General features: G+C 43.3%; 1 protein-coding gene across 4 annotated transcripts in view; it reads right to left on the reverse strand.

Annotated features, from left to right (window-relative positions):
- ENPP2 (ectonucleotide pyrophosphatase/phosphodiesterase 2) overlaps nucleotides 1–20,717 on the reverse strand; it is a 71,606-nt gene that overhangs the window by 41,180 nt on the left and 9,709 nt on the right. For 2 of the 4 annotated variants that reach the window (XM_064507829.1, XM_026110121.2), the window contains exons 1-8: nucleotides 17,029–17,092; nucleotides 16,484–16,586; nucleotides 10,479–10,634; nucleotides 8,232–8,357; nucleotides 6,135–6,195; nucleotides 4,836–4,933; nucleotides 3,673–3,752; nucleotides 2,341–2,460 (exon numbers count right to left, since the gene is read on the reverse strand). In XM_064507829.1, the coding sequence (XP_064363899.1) occupies nucleotides 2,341–2,460; nucleotides 3,673–3,752; nucleotides 4,836–4,933; nucleotides 6,135–6,195; nucleotides 8,232–8,357; nucleotides 10,479–10,634; nucleotides 16,484–16,586; nucleotides 17,029–17,079 (795 nt within the window). In that variant the 5' untranslated portion in view covers nucleotides 17,080–17,092. The other 2 variants (XM_026110122.2, XM_026110124.2) reach the window with 2 other exon arrangements.

Raw genomic sequence — 20,717 nt, forward strand, 5'->3', positions numbered from 1 at the left:
GACATAAAATAAGCCATCTAATAAAATTTTCCTGTAAAATACTAGACAAAATTTCCCTTTCCCCCTTCTGAGTTTTATAATCTCATCTTTGATTACTCCGCTATCTTTGTCAATCTACGTCACTGTGATATTTAGAGAAAATTATTAAAGGGACTTGGATTGGGAATGTGCCTAAACCATATATAAACAGAGAGGTTTTTTCCCCTCATCAAAATCCGTCCTCTGAGTTTTAATAGCTCATCTTCACATTTTCTTGACTTTGCTAGCAAAGTTGTCAAAATGTGCAGCTCTTCCACATGCAGAGGGAGGATCATTTACGTCATAATATTTCTGCAAGATATCTACCATCTTCTTATCCAGCCACTACGTCCACTCTATCAGATTTGTCAAATCTACAGGTTTCCCTGTAAGTTTGAGAGTATCTGGGCCTGAGTTATTGTCCTTCCTCTCTGCATTTGTTTCCAATTCTCCAAAGACATTTCCAGCTTATTATATTTTCTTTTTAACACTTCTCCAGATCAGCCGCTTTATTTTATCATGGGTATTCATGTATGCAACACTTCCCACTATCCTCCGAGAATCTCGTTCAGCCTGTGGCGACCCACTGGCGCGGAGCTTCCCTGAGCGCTCCTCCACCGACATTTTCCATGACCCCTGTTTACAGCCCATAGTGACTGCTACGCTCTGGAGCGGCGCAGGTGTCTCCGATGGGTGGCTGTGGGAATTCTCCAATATTCCCTACTCAACACAGTAGACGATACAGTATTTATAGAGAGATATGTTGCACTGTAAAAATATTGTGGTTTAAAATTAGAGACATTTTTTACTCCCCAAAGGAGCTAACTCCTACCTAATTTTGATTAAGGTAAGATGCACAATGAAATTAGCAATGCCTAATTAAATTACAGCTGCTTAAGAAGTTGCCACACAGCAACTGAGCCACAATATTGCCTATGCGCTCCATGTTTGACTGCAGCAAAATGGAGGTTGGCTTGTAAGGACCTGTGGCTGCTCTGGCTGATCCTGAGACAGATGAAGAGGTTACCTGCTGCTGCCCTTTCATTGCATGCGTCCTCCATCCTGCCTCTCCTTTGCCCATGTCTACCAGGACAGCGAGGTACGTTTCCTCACTCTGTCTTGTCCAAACAAGCCATGCTAAAAGCTAACCCAGGTCACAGTTGGGCAAGGGAGTGACTACACTCACTGTTACACTGACAAACTTTACAGGAGAACAAATATCTCATCCTGGCTCAGCTACAGCCAGATACATCTGTCGGTCACACATCTGTCTGCAGCTCTAAGTTGTCTCAATATGCACTTGTCACAGACTGAAATCACACACAAATAATACACCCCAACCTGATAAGCCCCAAAACCATCCAGGTAACTCCCTTTAGTCTCTTGTTTAGGGTTTGGGGGCTGACACATGACCATCTTAGCAAACAGCTCTGACAACTTATGGCATTCCCAGTCCCTTCCTGATTCCCCCCACACCCATCATCCTTCTTGTACGGTTATTTGGTTGGGGCTTTTTTAAACAGCTCTCCAGATCATATTTCTCCAAACAATCATTTCAATGACACATGCATGCACCTCGGCATGTAAAATCCATTAGTTGAATTTAAACCCACTTTCACTGGCAGTTTAAATGAAGCCATCACATGCACCAACAGAAGAAACTGCAGCAGCAGCACACGGACCTTCGTAGCTGTAGCAATGCACAGTTCTTTGAAGGGGACCATTTGCTTGCCCAGAGTAAGGATTCAAGGACAGAGAAACAACCAATTCAATATCAGTCTATGAGACAGTGCCTAGTTCAACCATTTCTGCTGTGTTCAAAGCAGAAATTAATTCAGAGACTTCTACAGCCTCTGCAGCAAGTCAGGTAAAAGCGATCACTTGTGGACTTAACAAATAATAATTATGAAGTTGTGCCACGCTACTCTGACACAACATTAATACCCAAGCTGCCATAAGAACGTTACCAGGACGAAAACCTGAGAAATCCATAATGAAAAGGAAACATTATGCTACAGTGACGAAAATATAGTAATTCGTGTTAAACTGCTGCCTAAAGTGAGGGTTTTTTCCTAGCCACATCTAATTTATACTTATCAACACAAGCACCGTTCCATAATCAATGGTTTTATTATTCTGAAAAGCAAAAGCCAACTCAAAATGTTACATTAAAATGACAGACACAGGGCCAGCCGTGGGGAGATTAGGTACAAATTGTTCACAGATGTATTTTTTTAATTATTATTATTGGCCATGTTCCACAGCACAGGGGGAGGGGAGGAAGGAGGGGGAGGGAGGAGGAGGAGGGAATCTGAAACTTACTGGTTGACCTCCCCACCATCTGTGATTGAATTTCTCTCGCCCTCGAAGATTGAAGCTGGCATCAAACACTGGGTCATACATCGAATTGCCAACGATTCCATGTGATTCAGGATAGAGTCCCTTTGTGCAGAAGTAGATTAATTAGTAAAACCCTAATGCACACAAATCCAGTTCTCCATAGCTATCCACAAATACCACTAAATTATTTTAAAATGGGTATCCTTGTAACTGCATGCCAGAAAAGATTTTCATTTTAAGATAAGCACATTTAAAACTGACTGTAGTAATTAAAGCAGTAGGAAATGATTGAATTGTGTTAAGAAGCACAAAAACCTCCCGTCACTGGATACTTTAAAAGTATTTTCACACTGGATAAGAGTTAGTTTGGGGCCATCTAAAGTAAGCAAAAATTTATGAAAAGAAGATTGATGTGAACTTTCAGTTCCTCTTCATGAATACCCATTCTGAAAACAGGAATTCATTCTTTGGTGGCAAGAGTAACACTTAGCATTTCCATTTTATAATGTTTTATCTTCACCAGTGCCTCTGTGAGATAAGTGTTATTCCCAAGAAGAAACCAAGGCAAATAACTCAGAGCCACGGCTTCACATCACAATTTTCCCAGCAGTAAAGGTGATTTAAGAAGTTTCTTCTCTTCTCTGTCTCTCAGCCCACTCCCATCTATTTATTTCTCCATTCCCTCCTTTCTCTTCCCAGTTAATGTTTGTGCAAAGGCTGCAGCCTATAGAAAAAAGAAGGGGAAAAAAAGCAGCTGCAGGTCGGGAAGGGTGGGAGCCCCTTGGCCCGGCTTCAGGAGCACCGTCACAGCTGCGCAGGAGCATCCCGCAGCCCCAGCGGGGACAGACTGATCGCCAGCATCGCCACCAAGGTAGGGAGGTGACAGCTCATTTTATAGCAGAGCCAGCGCGGCATCCTGACGCACTCGGCAGCTGTAAATTGTGAAGTCGGCTGTTCAGTCAGCCCCACTGGCTTCAGTTACTCCAGTGAATGAACAACTGCTGGTTGTATTCTGGTGGTAGGATTTCTTCCCCCCCTGAAAAACTGTGACCTATAATTACACAGCAGTACAAATAACAGCAAAAGCAGGAATAAGAAAGCACCGGAAAGCTGTAACACAGTGCATAATGGTGAGATAAAGTGTATCTGAGAACTTCAAAATGTTCAGGAAAATATGTAACCTAACTGAAAGCAGAAAAGGATGGACAGCCAAGCAGTTTTAATTAAAAAAATCTTGACTCCCACAGCCCACATTTCTAGTGAAGTGCAACATTTTATCATCAAAAAAAAAAAAAAATCTTCCCAGAGACTTACAGTGGCAAGGGTGTACAAGTTGGGGAAGGTTTTTGTAGGGTATACAGGTCTCATATAAGGAGAATGTGTTCCACAAGATCCTGAAAAAGTCAATAGCGAATGCAAACATTAGGAAGTGAAGCCAGCATACACAGAAAACAAAAATAAAAGATGTCATTTGCTTCCAGCAGAAGCAAACTGCAGAAACTGGTTAAATTTTAACTAATTCAAATGAACATTCTGCACTACAGGAGTGGTCAACCTTCCCGCGGGACAGTGCTCTCACACACTCTTTGCACTTCACAAAACCCAAGTAATAATGCAGCCACAGCACTACAAAACCTGCTAGATTTCCATAGACAGATATCCCTTTTGTGTCAGCCTCCTTCCAGATCCATAGTCATTAGAAGTACCTTGCTACTAAGTAAAACAGCAGGAGAAAATACAGGCTAATTTTAAGTGACAAATATAGCAAAACTTCAGTTTCACAAGAGGCTTTGGCCACAGCTGCCCTGACAGCTACACAAATACAAGGGCCAGCACATAAAACAGGAAAAAACACCTCTTTGGGCACACACACAAACTACCATGCCGTACTGGGAAGCTCAAACACACAGCACGCCCAGCACCCCACAAAACCCGGGGGGTGCTGCTCCCCGGGGGCGAACGCGGGGCTGCTCACTGCTGGAGCATGCCCCCGGCCCATTAGCACACACCGGCTGACTCACTGAAGCTCCAGCCCCCACTTACCCTCAGCTTTAACATTTCTGACTCAAATGGAAAATTTGGGGGCACCTCCCAACCGGCCTATAAAAGTGCATGGTATATATCATGCACAGAGGATTAATTTCTTCACTGATCAAAAATCAGCTTCACCTGCCCTGAGCAGCATTCCCAAAGGAAGCAGCTCTCTTCCCACTCCTTGACTGCCCTGTACTGTTTTAGCCAAGGTGCTTCAAGCCACCAGCAGATATCATCTAAACCAAAGGAGACTTCTACTATTGCACTTTCATGGAAAAAAAGATTTAATCTTTGTCAGACCTTTGAGTCTGAAGGACCCCGCGTTTGGTCCAGCCCTTCTACCAGCCAGCACCACGCTGATTTCTGTTCCTCAATAAACGGTGAAAACAATTGGGCTGCAAGAGATTGTCTTTTGTGCATTGTAACGAAACAGATATACTTACTCAGTTTTTCAATATTGGGCATGACCTTGTTCCCTTTCTTCATATATGATGCACGGAAACCATCAACAGAGAAGATGATCAAAGGAGGACGAACAAAGCTAAAAGCAAAATCAGCAGGACTGTCAGGCAGCATTTCAAAATGATGTTTCTATTTCTACATGCTCATTGAGACCCGTGAGAATTTAAAGTACAGATAGTGCAAGTGCTATATGCCTGTAATTTTTTGCTTACATAACAAATCAACATAAACCACTAATATTCATGTTTAGTAGTATCCAGAGTTTGGCTGTGGTCAGTCAAGAGGCTAAGCTCCAACAAAAATGACATCCTCCTTGAGCAGCTAAAAGCATACAGCTCGTAAAGGCAAGTACTTATAGAAGGAGATGGGGGAAAAAAGATTAGTAAGCATGAATACCCAACCTAGCACACAATTTGTTTTTAAAAACCGTATGTCTCATGACACCTGATCTTCACTCCTTACAAACAAAAGTCCATGTGGCATTGCACATCTGCTCTATAGGGCAGAGCCCATTCTCACATATTAAAGATGACAGTACTCCGTATTATTTTATTATGCTTTCTTTACTACTTCTACGAGAAGTTGAGCTCAGTCAGACATAGATGCATCCAGGACACACTTGGGCATTTAACGTTAGTCGCTCACTGGTGGCGAAGCCGTTGTCAGAGCCACTGGCGAGGCTGGTGCTCCTGCCTCCTCTGACCTCGCCTCCTCACTGCACAGTCTGAGCTGCACCTTAGTGGGTGCTTAACGTCAAGCATAATAGAACAGCAAGCCACCTGGTTTCAAAAATACTTACATACTTCAAGTTATTCATGTTCTTGCATACCTCAGTAAGTCAAGGCCAAAACACCCTCACTTAGGAAAATAGTACTAAAAAAGCAGGGGTGAGAGGGGGGACACCTGAATTGTGTTCACATGTGGCTCAACCTAGACTTTATTGAAATGAGAAAAGCATTTCCCCTGACTTAAGGGAGCTTTGTTACCTTCCCCACACAGAGAAGCAAGGCAGGCAAACTGATTGGCAGGTGATCAAAGGATGAGAGCTCAAGCCCACATATCATATACCATTACTCATCCAGAAGTTCAAAGGGAAATGATTTACAATATTATCAGCCCAGTTTTACAGACAGTGAAACATCGGACAACAACAAACCCACAGCCATTCAGCAAAGGAACTGCAAGGCCAGCAAAGAAATCCAGCATTCAAAGACCCAGGGCAGACCATGGGAGTATTGGCCTTGTTAAATTTTCTTTGAGGTTGCATGCAAAACACTTACCCCGCTGGACATTCAGGAGTCTTTATTTCTTCACAGTCATCATCTACCCAGTGGGTTTCCCCTATCAGGAAAATCACATTAGAGTTTTAAAAAAGTCTGTGGACACAGCTACAGGTTTTACAGAAGATTTTAAAAAAATAAAGTCTAGCTCCAGTTAATGGACCACCTTGTCATACTTCCTATGAATAATGATGAGGTTTCTTGTACAAAGCTGAAAACTGACCTGATTATATTCTATTCAACAAGAGTATCCAGACTAGCACTGCTGGAAGTAGGTCTTAAAACTGGAGTTAAAGGTATCCTTTTGATTGCAGAAGACAGTGGCAAAGCTTTAGACACAGTAGTCAGCTTTTTATTTTTATTTTATTACTATTATTTTTGATCTGTCAAAAAGGGCAGTGCTGCTTCTGGCTGTGAGTTCCTACCCTCCCTCCTTCCCACCAACTCTGATGTCTCCATGAGCTCATTCAGCTGGCTAAAGTCACAAAACAAAACTCATTCTGGGGAAGAAAAACAACCCTAAATAGTTTCCAGCTGGTTTAGAGAGCTGATCAGCTCATGGAGGGATCAGGTGAGACTCAGACACAGCTACAAAAGCATTAATATTCTTTCAGAGCTAAATTATTTTAAATTATGTTATGTAATCAAATATTTCAGTATTTTTTTTTGCTACTGAATGCTGACTATAGCGCAGATGATGACCTGCACTTTCACAGGTCAACTGAAAAGCAAATTATTAGCTAACGAGGCTCACTTCCTGAGCCTGGCACTATTAAAGGAATTGCAGTTCAATTAAAAAGGCAAAACAGAAAGCACCATAGAAAAGAGCTGCAGGAAATGTGTCCTGCAGCAATTCTAATTGACCGTGACAGGAGGTGGAGGGAAGATTTCCAAGAAAAAAAAAAAAGAAAACACACTATCCTTAGATAGGCAAAAGCATGAATAAAGAGGAAATACTGTTCTCACATAAGGCTTATTCCTGTCAGACTGCCAGGGTCATTGAGATCATTTGTTATTAGCCAATCAAACAAAGATTATGTACATTAAAGCAGGAGACATGTAAATTCCTCTGTCTTGACCCTTGTAAGAGGGAGCACACAAAAAAGGCAGCAACTGAGAACTATACCAGTATTTAAGCAGTCTCAGCCTGAGGTTTCTTTGGAGAGGGGAAGAATTCAGTCTACTGGGACTTGCTGGAAGATGCATATTTCATTTTGATTCCCCACAGCGGAACTCAAGTAAAGAAGAAAAGCCCAATTTCAGTATATGTATCTGGACTATTATCATCTTCTGAACTTAAGCAGTTGGTCAACAGAGATGTGGAAGACAAAATTTCAAACCTTATTCCCTCCACCATTAAAGTGAATAAATGAAAAGACTAAGAACTAGCTGAGATCCAAAAATGAGAGTATATAAGGCTTATTACTAAGAACTGGAAGACACATTATGCAAGGCAGGACATGTTTCAAAAAATCAGGGTACAGGATGAAAATTAAGCTTTCACAGCCCATCCACCACATGGTGCAGGCGATTTTGTGGGCATGGTGTGTCTGGAAGGTGGCACGGTCACTCCTACCATGACACCTGGAGCCTATCCCACACTCAATGCCACACATCTGGGAATTGCAGCCCCTGTATTCACACAACTCCTGCCCCACAAGAAACAAAGCATTCAGGTTGTGGGCCAAGTCATTTGAGAAGAAGCTTTTGTGGCAGGGGTGGGGAGAGGGCTTTGAGACAGAGATAACTTATCTAGTAATGCTCAGTTCTTTCCAAGCTCAGCTCTTTCCAAGACATCAGATATCTCTTCTCTCTCTCTAAACATCTTTGTGCTCTCCTTTAAACTCTTCTTTGTCCACCCACCCCTCTTCTCCTCCCACCAGTACTTCTGCAGACAAATACAATGTCCTTCTACCGTTGGCGAATTAGAAGTATCCAGCTCTTCTAGTGTCGAAAAACTTATAAATACAGTTCTCCATATATTCTTCTTCCCTCCTCCCAAAAATCAGAACAAAATAAGGAGAGGGGTTCCTTTAGAAGAATACTTTTTACCCATAGGGCTGCCTTCTATCACATTTGGAAAGACCAAAGACCTACCTTTGCAAACGACTTGGTAATTAGTACAACAATCTCCTCTACTTAAGCAGTCTTCAGAGCAGTGACAAGCATTGTCATCATTCCTGGTTTCTCCACAGCGATCTTTGGTACATTCCCAGCCCCGAGCTAAAATATTCACAAGGTAAGCAAGAATGAGAGATTATAATCAAAACAAAAAAGTACTCATTCAAGCCATAATGACAACACTCTAGTCGTTAAAGTTGGATCTGAAGTTTATGGCCCTGTTTTATTGAATTCAAGACCTCTGAAGGAGGTGTGTTGACCATAAACAAAAAGGAGCCTTGTGTCCTGCAGATGTAGGAAGGCTCCTCCATCCACACACAAGTGCCTTCAACCCCCAGGTGTTGTACTCCAAGCTTTTTACAAACTGAATGCCAGCAAAGATGTAACTGACTGGTGGAAAAAAAGAAGATAAGAAAGACTCCTGAAAGATAAGTGGAGGGGCCTGGAGCATAAACTAAGAACACTGGTGTTTCTCGGGTACTTTATCCTTTTTCTCCTAATTATTAGAGAGTCCCAGTTCAATGCATGGAAAATGGAGAAAGTTGAAAACGGGCTATATGGCATGCAAACTGGTGCTTTACTCATATCAGTTCCTTGTGCACAGAGGCAGAAGGCATTTTCTAATACCTCAGTGGGTGAGATTCAGTACCAACTGCAAAAAATTATGAGAACAAGAACTGCTTTCCAAGGAAAATCACGGCACAACAGCTGTAAAATACTCCAGGCTTTCTTATCTTGCAAATGAAGTCAGGATCTAAGGGCCTGTCTAAATTAAGGCATTCTCTCATGGGTACCACATTGCTAGACTTTAGAATCGGTCCTGAGGGTGTAAGTGTATGGTTTTCCATAAGCCCTGGCCCAAGCAACAGGAAACTTTAAAGATCACTTTAGGCAACATGCACCCAGCAAAAAAACACGCTAGAACAATTTTTGGTACCTCCCCCTGCAATCTTCTCCTTACTGTGGGCCTTTTTTCTATAAACATATAATATTTACAAACTGTAAAAGTGATAGCTGTCTTAGTAAGTGCCTATGGGAGTATACAATAATTTACATAATAGTTCCAAGAGCTACGCAGGAATCTATACAGGTATGTGGACATGGTACACTGTGGACAGGAGGCTGAGGAACCAAAAACCTCTCCTTTTGTAGCAAACATTTTCTGTTGTGCTGAAAGGCTTCAGAGCCTCACACTTTGTAACTACTTACACCCAGGGCAAAACAGCCTCAGCCCAAAATTTGGAACCTCTTGGCCTAGAGCCAAGCCAGTTTTTCATATCAGATTAGCTCATAACTTTTCGGTACCAAGCTATTGAAATGATATGATTATATAGAGAACTGAGGAAGTCAGGACTCTCAAATGTGGCACATCCACAGGGCAATTATATTTTTAATCATCAGACTTCTTTTCTGGCTGTTTAGTAATTCTTTGATAAAGCAAGAAAAAGTTTAACAGCAAAAGTAGAGGGCACCTGTGTCAACTCTGACCACTGTACAAACATTCAAAGAGATGGGTACAACTAATAATTTAAATGCAGTATGTTAAGAAATAAAACATAACTCATGGCTCTCTTTGAAGTTGTGCTTGCCTATGAGTCATGAGAAGAAAAAAAAAAAAAAGAAGAAGCAAAATGAACTCAAAGCTGTATTTCCATTCCCTGGGGTCCAGTGAGTTGAGGCTGAACACTTTCACCAGTGTGTTGTATGTGTCCTGACATCTGGAAATAAGAGTCTGGAGCAAAGGTAAGAAGCTCAGTGTGTCACCTGCAGCTAGTTTCGAGAGGACCCGTGCAGCTGAAACGCTCCCAACTTCAGAGGTGCCGGCATGAATAACCACCGCACACAATCCACAAATGAGCATTAATTGCCCAAATAGCAAGTTTTTCGCTTGGGAGAGAAAATGATGGCTGACATCGACAGACCAACGTCCAGGTCTACCATGGCCACTTTCCTTCTGACCTGGCGGGGAAGCGGGCGCCTGAACACTGATTATTGCTTTTAACGAGCATCAGAAGATCTGCTTTTTGGGTGGGAGCTGCTACCAGGAGCACGCTGCCTCTTCTGCCCGCAAACCCTGGGCAGAGCTGACGAGGAGCGATGGGTCCGAGTCCCTCCAGCCCCGCGCGAGGAGGGGTGGGCTGCGCGCTGGGCTGGGGCAAGCCCACCCAGGCAGGCGAGCAGGGACGCGGGCTACGGCAGGGCACGCTGGCCTGCCCATCGTACCTGTCTTTAAGCACAGATCATCGAAGTCGAAGCAGCAGCTGTTGTAGCTCTTGCACAGGTTGTCACAGCGGCAGCCAGGAGGTTCTGCCTCTTGAAGTTCAAAGCATCTGTTCTTGCAGGAGCCGGAGGTACTGATCCAGGGGGAATCTGACAGGACTGCGTGGAACAAGAAACAGGGCAACATCCGTCAGGCCGGCAGCGGCGGGACGCGACTGCTCAGCCGGGAGCCACCCTGATGAGCAAAACCTCAGCCGCCTTGTTAGGCAAAGGGAGGGGAGGAGGAAGGGGAGAAGGTTTGTTTGCAAAAGTAAAGGAAAAAAAATATAATAAACACCAAAAAGGTTGTTCATTTTGGAAAAAGAGGAGAAAGCAGCGTGCTGTGATAATGTCCTGCAAAGAGACAGACCTGGCTTTACCTCTGTGATGATCACAGAGATCGTTAGCAGCAACGCAGCGACGCCTCCAAGGCCCGGGTCCGGGCGGCGCAGCTATGCCCCAGAAGCAGCCCTTTGTTTGCAGAAGCCGAGTGACATTTTCACGGCCGGCTGGGCAGCTCGCTTAGGAGAGGGCTGCAATTAATCTACGTGCAGCCAGCAGCACTTGGTTTGCTATACTGGAAGGCGCCAAATCAACATCAAACGTTAAAGAAAACTGTAAGATGCTCTATAAATTAATGGAGAAATAAGGCAAGGCTTTTTGGTGGGCTTCTGCAGAGGATTAAACTATAAAATCTAAGCAATGATACAGATGTATATAAGCAATCAATGTATTTGATGCCTGTAACTAAATGGAAGACTGCCAGTCTAAAACCATGAAAACCATTAGACTTCAATAATCTCTCAGTAAAGGCCCTTGTTGTCAGAGCTGATGTGCGCTTGCCTGCTCTTTTCTCAAAACTTTGGTATTTTATACATTTATCCTATCAGAACTACATGGCAGCTTATATAAAGCAGAAAAAATGTTTGCTGCTCTCTAAGGTTAATGAAGTTTTATGGAATAGACTGAACTAAATGTATGTTATTCTTTAGAAACGGAGGTGTTCCAAGGAAAATTTCACAATGTCTTTTGTTCCTTGAGAGACCTATTAAAATTAAGACTTTGAAATTTTCTTGGAGTTTGTTGTCTTTCAAACCATGTTTTGGTTTTGGTTTTGGCAAACCTCACCACAATTAGCAATACAGTTTTAAGAGAACTGATGCAATGGTACTTTTGGGAAACACTTACTCTGGTCTTTCTTCATATATACGTATTTTCCTGCTCTTTTGCATAGCTGAAAGTTTAATCTGCACATAAACTGAGGAATAGTCTCTTCCTAAATAAGATGACATTATCCCAACACTGTTAGAGGATATGGAAAGGAAGATGGAGGGGGAGCTGGGAGGTGACATTGCAGTTAAAGCTGATTTAGCAGATCTCCCACCAGCTCTGAGCTCCAGCCCTACTGTTTAACTACTTGCCGTGCAGTGGCCCTGGCACTGGTTGGGCACCAGTGTAAGCCAGCACAGAGACTTAACCTGGCAGAAGGTTAACCCTACAAGAAGATAATGGAAAAAACCTGCCACGGTTGCAGTCATGGATCATGACAGCGGCTGGGCATATGCATATGACTGCTAGAAAAGGTAACAGCAGACACCTGTGCTGACCTCTCTTGCTTTTGTGTGATTTTAAGTCAAGTCAGTAATGCTTGTAGAAAGCAACAGTGGCATATTCACAACCAAGTTTTACTCTGTAGTTACATATCCTGCAAGCATGCCCTTCATGAGTTATCAGTATTTCAGCCAGCTGGAACTCCAAGGAGCTAACAGCGGTGTATCTAGTCAGGCAACTCATGGACCATTACTTTCTTTGCTAACATAAATAGACCATGAAGCTATGTTAGAAAGTAATCACATGAGAATTGCTTCAAAGTAAGCTAACACTCAGATTTTCTTATCTAGAAGCCTCGCTCCTTATTCTTAAGGACAGCTGCTTCATACCGAATGCTCCTGAAAATCTGTTGCTGAAGAATATTTCTATGTTATTTAACCTCTTCTACTACCATCCCTTTGGAAACTATATAGTTTATCTTGTCATCAGAATCACAGCTGCAATAAGTTGCAAATATCCAAAAGGTATTATATACTAGCATACGCTATGTATCTCTTAACATTGTCATTGCCCTCTTCATTTCAAAGGAATACTACCTTTAATAATCTTTAAATGAGAGGTTCATTAAGTCAAAAAACACATGTCAACATGTGTTTAGAAGAACAAATGTTAAAATCTGACTGCACTAGAACAAATTGCCCGTGGAGGCTGTGGAATTTCCAACACTGGAGATTTTGAAGAACAGGTTAGGCAAAGACCTGTCAGGAGCACTTAAGAAGTAATTTTCCGTATCTTGGGATACAGAGAAGGTCTAGATAGCTGTTCAAGGTCCCTCCAGCTCCATCTTCTGTGACTGCAAGAAGAGTTACCATTTTACATAAGAAGGGTTTGCCTGGCTACCTAGTCAGGTTTTTTTTTTTTTCTTCCACATTTCTGACAACCGTAAGCTGCAGTTTACTACTGATGTGGCAAATTATCCAAAATGCCTCAGCACTTTCAAGTCACACCTCCTGAGTCAATGTAAGACACTTTACATATAGCAACACAAAGAGGACTTAGTTTAACTCCTCTGATCTCCAAATACATTAAGACCGTTCCATTGTTTATTACACTTGACCTTGCCTTTGCAGCCAGACCATGATTTTCAGGTCGCGCACAATACCATGGCATGGGTACTGGTGCATGCAGAATAGTTTGAAAGCATATCATCAGGAGCCCCATCCATGGTGAGCATTTTCAAACTAACAGAAGCCCCTGCATGGAACAAACTCACAAAATTTCAAAATCCCTTTCAAAATTCCTGGATTCCTCCACAGCTCCTGCCATCAGACCTGCCTCCATACAGCCAGGCAGATGGACCTCAACATAAAGATCTTTCCCTCCTTATTGAATACTTAAAGCTTTTCACATCTTTTTGCACACTTTTTCAGCCAACTAAGCTGAAAACAACCATCTAAGGATAATGATGTTTTATCTCATGTGTCGTAGATTAAAGAAGTTACATGGGGCAATGGTGCCTTCCTGATTTAGTACATGGAGGCTGTTGTGTTTCCACTGTGAATGTGTTATATTCGTCTTGGAAAGCACCCTATCAAATTACTTGGTCTGCTTCCAATATTAAAAAAAAAGGATAAAGTCTATTTACTTCCAGTAATATTTCGCTCATCGGACTACACTATATAGACACGCTTACATAGTCTTTCCAGGAAGGAGACTGCTTGGTAAGGATTTAGCATTTTCAGCCTATATGGAGCAACCAAATACCTAACTGTCTAGAAAACTCTAGAACACCACTTTTGCTACATAATAATCTTCATATTGTGAACTTGCATTTTCTTTCTGCGGAATGCCATTGCAATAAATAAATTTCAATGAAAAGTCGTATAAAGTAAAAATACACCCTAACTATACCAATACAAGAGAGATTGGGTTCCCTTATTAGTGACATTCTTAAAAGCGCAGTGAGGAGGAAAAGAAAACTTCAATGTCACTCCTTTTGAGAATTAAGCTATCATCCCGCCCTGACCAAGGAACATGCTTCAGGAGAATATTAAGGCCATTTTTTTCCTGAGAGTGCTTAACAAGAAGTCTGGAAGACTCATACAGCAGATAACTTACAAAGGCAAAGTTATGAAAAAGTAGCAGCCTTGGTTCTCTAATTTCCTTGCTCTAGAGCATTTAAGTCAAACTTATTTCAATGAAATCTTTTGTTGGGTACAAACAGTAAACATCTCAAGTGCATAAAAGCACATATATATATGTATATATATATATGAACACTGTAAAAAAGAACAAGAGTTTTTTTTAATTTTTAGCCATTATAGTAGTACTTTGACGTGTACGTCAACACAAATCATGAACAAAAATCATATTGGTTTTGATTCATACAGGAGTTCTACACTAGATTAAAACCAAAATTTGCATATCATCATGGCATAACCCTGGAGAAACAACACATCGGACATGTACAGCAATGGTTCTTAAAGAGAGAGTGTTTTGTCAGGGCAAAATAGTTAATTCTAAGCACCAAGAAATTTGGAAATACATAAGCCAAGGCAGAGTGGAGCTGATTGATAGAGAATATACAGCAGTCTTTTATTCTGGCTATTTCATGGCACTGGGCTTCTGATGAGTACCACTGAGAGCCATGCAACTACAAGAGCCTAAGCAGATTCTGTGATCACAGTGTATTGTCTCGTTAAAGCAAGGCACATGTTCCAGCACACGTTTCCTTTCTCTTTCAGACAGGTGTGGCTATAATATTTTATTCTTAGCTGTCACGTCCAACTTTTTAACTGAAATAAAAGTAACTAGACTAGCCTAAACAAACAAGGGACAAAACCCTCCTCACTCTTCTGTCTCTCACTGTTGCACTCTAGATCACTCTAGATCTAGACTACTTCAATGCCAGATTCTGGTCCAATCCCAACAAAGTAAATTTTCCCTAGACTGCCCAAAATACCACATGTCCTGTCTTCTTGCAAGAGGGCCTTTACTTCTCACTGTCCTCCAGGGATGCTGAGCTAAACCTCATGCTATTGGAAACAGCACACAGCTCCCGTTCCAGCCCCGCGGCGCTGAGCAGCGTGCTGGTTGCCTCAACAGAGCTGGCACTGATGAGCGGCGACTGGTCCCCAGTATCAGACCTTTGGGACGTCTGCAAAAGTTAACTGAGCAGCCCTGCCCCAAACCACTGACAGTCTCCAGCAAAAGCAAAGCCATTGACAGTCAGATGTTGAAGACATGAAACGCAAATCTTTCACGTCACTGTTACACACATTACCTAACTGCTCTGCAGTTAATGTACTAGGAGATAGAAACAGAAATAAATTTGTTTTTCCAGCAAATTTGTTTTACTGCTATATAAACTCCAAAAGGAATAGCCACTACCTTTTTAGTTACCTAAAATGCCTCTGCTCAGTTGCCAACAGCCTCAATTGCAGCTGCAATTAGACAGCGATTCTTGTGGAAGATGGGGAAGAAGGGATCCAGGTTCATTACCAGGAGCACAACAAACTCAGGCCATGGCAAACCATTTTTTAATGAAAATTCACAAGCTGTCATTACAGATAGCTATCCTAAATGAAACCCTCTCATTTCAGTTGTATTAACCAACTCTAAGTCAATGACCGCAGGTTTCCTTTCTCCTGCCAAAGGACGGAACAGAGACACAAGTCAAGCCTACTTAATAATAAAAGACTACTTTTCCATTTTATATATTTTTCCACTTGGACTATGCCTGAGCTCACAAAACCTGACGCTGCCCAGAAAGCCAACGACAGGCACTTCTGTGCCACGCTCTTGCTGTCGTCCAGAGAGGAAAGCGGGAGCCCACAGAGACACGCGCGCCTCCCGGCCAGCACCGCTGCTTCCCGCCGCTCCCGCCGGGAAGCCGGCACCTGCCGCTCGCCCCCTTCCCTCGCCGCCGCCAGCCATCCGCAAACCCACACGACCTCGCGAGCCACGGAGATCCCCAAAGCTCCTCGCACAGGCGCAGCTTGAGAGCGGCCGCCTTAATCGAGATTGCAGAAGCCACTTCCACAGCCACCAAAATAAAACCCCTGCCCTTAAAGCGACCTGTTTCTTTTGGGTCTGGAAGGAAACCACGCAGGGTGCAAAACGTTGTGAATGCTTATAACAGCTGCTGAGCCTGGTTTCTGCGAGGCTGGCGGGGCCGGTCCTAAAATAAGCGAGATTCTCCATAGTCACATGCACACAGAGCAAAAGTTTAAGTAAATAGGAGACCTATAGGTGAGTCCCAAAGGTCAACTGACTCAGGCTCAGCGAGTTATTTATTCTTCACTATATCCTAGAGGTAAAAGGAACAAGCAAACTACTGTTTTGGAGTAGGAGTGGTTTCTAACCGCAGTATATAACGTAAGGGTATCGCGATGTACAATATAGGTGGGTTACTGTACCTGAGACTGGGCCCTCATCCCATTCTTCAGATCTCCTAAACCGATTTGTTGTAAATCCCATGCAGACATTTACTCCAAAGGCAAATGCAAATAAAGATACAACCTGCAAAAGCAAAACAGCAAAGTGATCAGACTGCGCAAAAGACAGGACGTTTCGAGTTAAGAGCGTTTCTGTTCGGATGGTGGAGATGGTCCTCCGCGCGCCCGAGCTCCCAGCGCTGCAGTTCCCAGCACTGGCACCGGGACTGACGGAGTCGCCAGTTCAGAGCGACGCAAACCAGGAGGGGTTTATGAATAAAACATCTCTTTTTGCAGCTGAAACGCTTCTTTTTTGCAGGAACTTAATTCAAGAGAGACGGGCTACTCCTCCTCTAAAAGCAAACCCGCTCCTTTCCTCCCCTACCTGATGCAACTGGAGGCAGCTGCTCCTAGCCATGCTAGAGGATTCTTGAAAAGCCTTTGCAGCGTGTGCTCTTTTTCTTTATACCGAGCGCAGTGCTCTGTTTGCTCTGGAGTTCGGGCTATTAGGCTACAACTAATCCCACCTGGTGAGGTTGACAGGCTCGTGTGATTTGTCCAGGGGGTGATTTCATCATGTTTCACTCGCAAATCGCAGCTCTGAGTGCAAGAAGCTCCAGGCATCATCCCTCGCTGCGCCCTCCCCCCAAACACACACACACACACGCGCGCGCACACACACACACACACACACACACACACACACACACACACTTTCATGTGGTTTCCTCTGGCAAAGCAGGATTTTCTTATGCCGCTGCGGCCAATAGCTGTGCATGGCCGTTTCAGTCTCCTCGGAGAAGTAACATGGTTAAAAGAGAAACCAAATGCGTTTCCATCTGGATAAAACAAGCAGGGGGGAAGCTCACTGGGGCTGCGAAATGCAAACACCCTGACGCCGTGCTCGGCTGTCACACAGCAGCGAGCGTTCCCGCGGGGGGCTCGGGGCAAGCGCGCAGCCACAACGGGGACCCCGTGACAGCCGCACGCTTCTGGGATCTCCGCCACCAGCCTCGCTCGTCAAGGCTGCTCCTAAAGTTTCACGGGTTGCAGAGCAGAATTTCTTAAACCAGGGACAACTGCCGAGTGCAGGATTACTTTTTCGACACTGTTGCCCTGCGCTGCTGTTACGGTGCAAGCTGCAGAGCGACATGATGGCACGCAGTCTTAGCCGAACGGCTCGAAACCCCAGCATTTGAGGAAGGAAGGGCAATGACGCGCTGCCGCTGCCCCACATCTTCCCAGTTTTGTCAACAACAACAGCAAGCTCAGTTGCTCTGATAAGCACTTCTATTTATAAAGCAGATGATAATGCTGAGTCGAATCATGGTCCAAATCAGTGGCTTCAATATTATTTGCCAAGGCAAATTATTTGCCAAGGCGTAGTTCACCACCTTTTTGTCTGATGAAAGCTTCTTTCATTAAAGGGTTCACTAGCAAATGCACTTAAAGGGACAGAGTCAAGGTCTGTAAGCCTACAAATGAATTTAGCTTCCTCTGGGACCTGTCCCATGTTGTATACTTGCATTACGAAATCCACTATAATTTTCTTTAAACCACGTTGCAGTATTAAACACACACAATCCTGAGCTTTCTTTAGGAGTGCATTTTACCTACTGCAGTTATCTGTCCTCCCCACTGTGTAGTTTTACAGGGCAGAGGCTAAAAATCACTGTTGTTTGCTACCCACATCTTATCAGACTGCCACTCTCGGCTAGGAGCTGATCCTTTTTTATGCAGCTTGTTAACAAAAAGCGGCTCCATTGTGCAGCTGTATCTTTGCACCACAAGCCTCCGGGAAATGTAATTAGGCTGAGAAGAGCTGGAGCTCAGCTACTGCAGGACACTGTATTCCTCTGCTTTGCACTGGCTGGGGAAAGGGCATAAAGTCAAGATCCATCTCCTAATTTTCACTTCACCACTAGCTGTTTTGAAAATGAGGTAGGCAGCTGAGCTATAGGTTGCGTCACATGCTGAAGGCAATCTTCTAGCAAAAAAACTGCACAGAGATCTAGAAAAATGCAATCACCAGCATTTTTACTAGCTCTTCCTACAAAATCCTTAGCCTCTCATGTATCCTGCACTTACTTAAACAGCTGCATCCCATGCGCTAGGTAAGTACAGCAGTGCATGACAGTAGCGTAAGGGAAACAAAAGGCATCACACACAAAAAAAATCTCTTAAGTGTTGCATATCACAGTTAATGACGTTCATAATGGCAGAATAATAATAATAAAGGCAGAACATTGGACTCCGAAGGCCCAAGATCTCTCCCAGCCTGTGACTCTTGGCTCACTGAGTTATCTAGGCAAAACACAGCTAAAGTTTCAAATCTGGTGACTAATTCTGGGTGCCCAACCTAGCATGTCCAGCCTCATTTTTGGGTGTGTTGAATGTTTGCATATCTTCTTACTCTTCCTAATGTGCAGGTGCTCTGTTCTTCTGCAGGAAAGTTCCCAGCTAAGCTAAAAATGGCAACCCAGAAAAATAAAGTATCAGACAAAAACAAAAAATACAGCAGCATGGACTTCTCTTACTGATTTGAAAATGCACCTCTCATTCATTCATACATGTAATTCTCTGGAGTTGGTCAGCTCTGCAAATTCACATTAACAGAGGAGCTCATTTTAATTTTCCTGGTCCATGTGACAAGTACGTTACATTAATTAACCTTCTTTGTAATATCCTTTGAGAATGACAGATGACAACCACTCTGAAACTGCTAATATTTTTCTTGTATGTTATGTAACACACATTTCCCAGTAGCTCTGAACTGGCCATGTACTCAGATGGACAACCTTCTCTTCGTAACAAGTCTTTTGCCTGAAACCATCCCCTAGATGCACAAGGAACTTATTAACATAAACGAAGGAATAACAATTTTGTTCAGGCAAAATTTCACTGCTGGGTTCACTGGTGATTAACTTTTTAATTAGCAATTAATTATCATTTTACTCATCAAAATACTATTATTTAAAAAAAGAATAAAGAAGCAATAATGTATAATGTATTTCTGGCTAATATCATTCAGCAAAAATCAGAAACAGAATGCAAAGGCTCACTGAAAGTTTTAGGACTTAAATGAAACACACTAAAAAGGGAATTTTATCCAAATCAATAGAATATGAAAGTCCTGTTCATCAGTTATTGTGCATAAGGACTGGCCTTCGGCTTTTAAGGCTGTTTTTTATATATGATGTTACTGATTGTTTAACTCAGAATGCAAAACTTCCAAGCAGCCGCTAGGTGACACTTTGAATGAAAAGTTCATATTGCAGATTTTCCCCAGAGTTACAAGACTTTCTGCTCTGCTACTCCACAGAGTTAATATAACAAAGGCAGTATTTACAGTCTAATAAAAATCAGATTTTTCAATGACAGTTTTTTAATGAGAAAAGAAAATGCAGAGAAATCGAGTATACGATGGAGAGCCAATACATCGGCTGAGTCAGAGGCTGGGACGGGCTCTGGAGAAACTAGGATTTCTATCCACTCGTCTACGCTTTGCACTGCTGGGCGCAGCCCGCAATCCCCGTCGGGTGACGGGGCACCGGGGGGAAGTTGCCAACAGCCTTGACAGCAACACCAGTAAGGTGAAGGACCTCTTCTCCGAAATGTCTCTGGGTCCTCTTCCCCCTCCGCGCACCTTCCACGCCTAGATGTGGCCATGAAAAAAAGGCCAGTTGGGTACACGTAAAGGCAATTTCAAACAACAAAACCTTCTGGTGAACTGTGGAAACGTGATCCCCAAACTCAAGCCGTGAGTCATGTCATGTCTCCTCAGATAAAAGCACTGTGAAACCAAATAAGCTTTCAGCAGCTGAAGCAGAAGTGGAAAGATGTGGGCACTCTGCTGAAAACACCCGGCGTCTTTTCAGCAAAACTAACACAACAAAGAGGCACCACATAACAAGAAAAGCCAATTCCTAGGAATAATAGACTGTAAACCATATTTTTATAGGGCTTTACAGATCAAAACCAAACATCTTTGACACTCGGCCAGCGAAGCGGTTTGGACAGAATTACGGTAGCTGGGTTGTGGCTGTGACATGTGGTGCCTCCAGCCAGATGGTGGCCAGTTCCTCACGAAACCGAGGGGCTGACGCAAAGCGATGGGAGCAAGAGAGGGAAGGAGAGGCGAGCGCGTGAGGGCAAGGTCACCAGGAGGACAATGCCTGCCATGTTGGTGAGTCTGAAGGCAAAAAGGGTGAGGAGA

The sequence above is a fragment of the Dromaius novaehollandiae genome, chromosome 2 (genome assembly GCF_036370855.1).
Source record: "Dromaius novaehollandiae isolate bDroNov1 chromosome 2, bDroNov1.hap1, whole genome shotgun sequence".
NCBI classification, from domain to species: Eukaryota; Metazoa; Chordata; class Aves; order Casuariiformes; family Dromaiidae; genus Dromaius; species Dromaius novaehollandiae.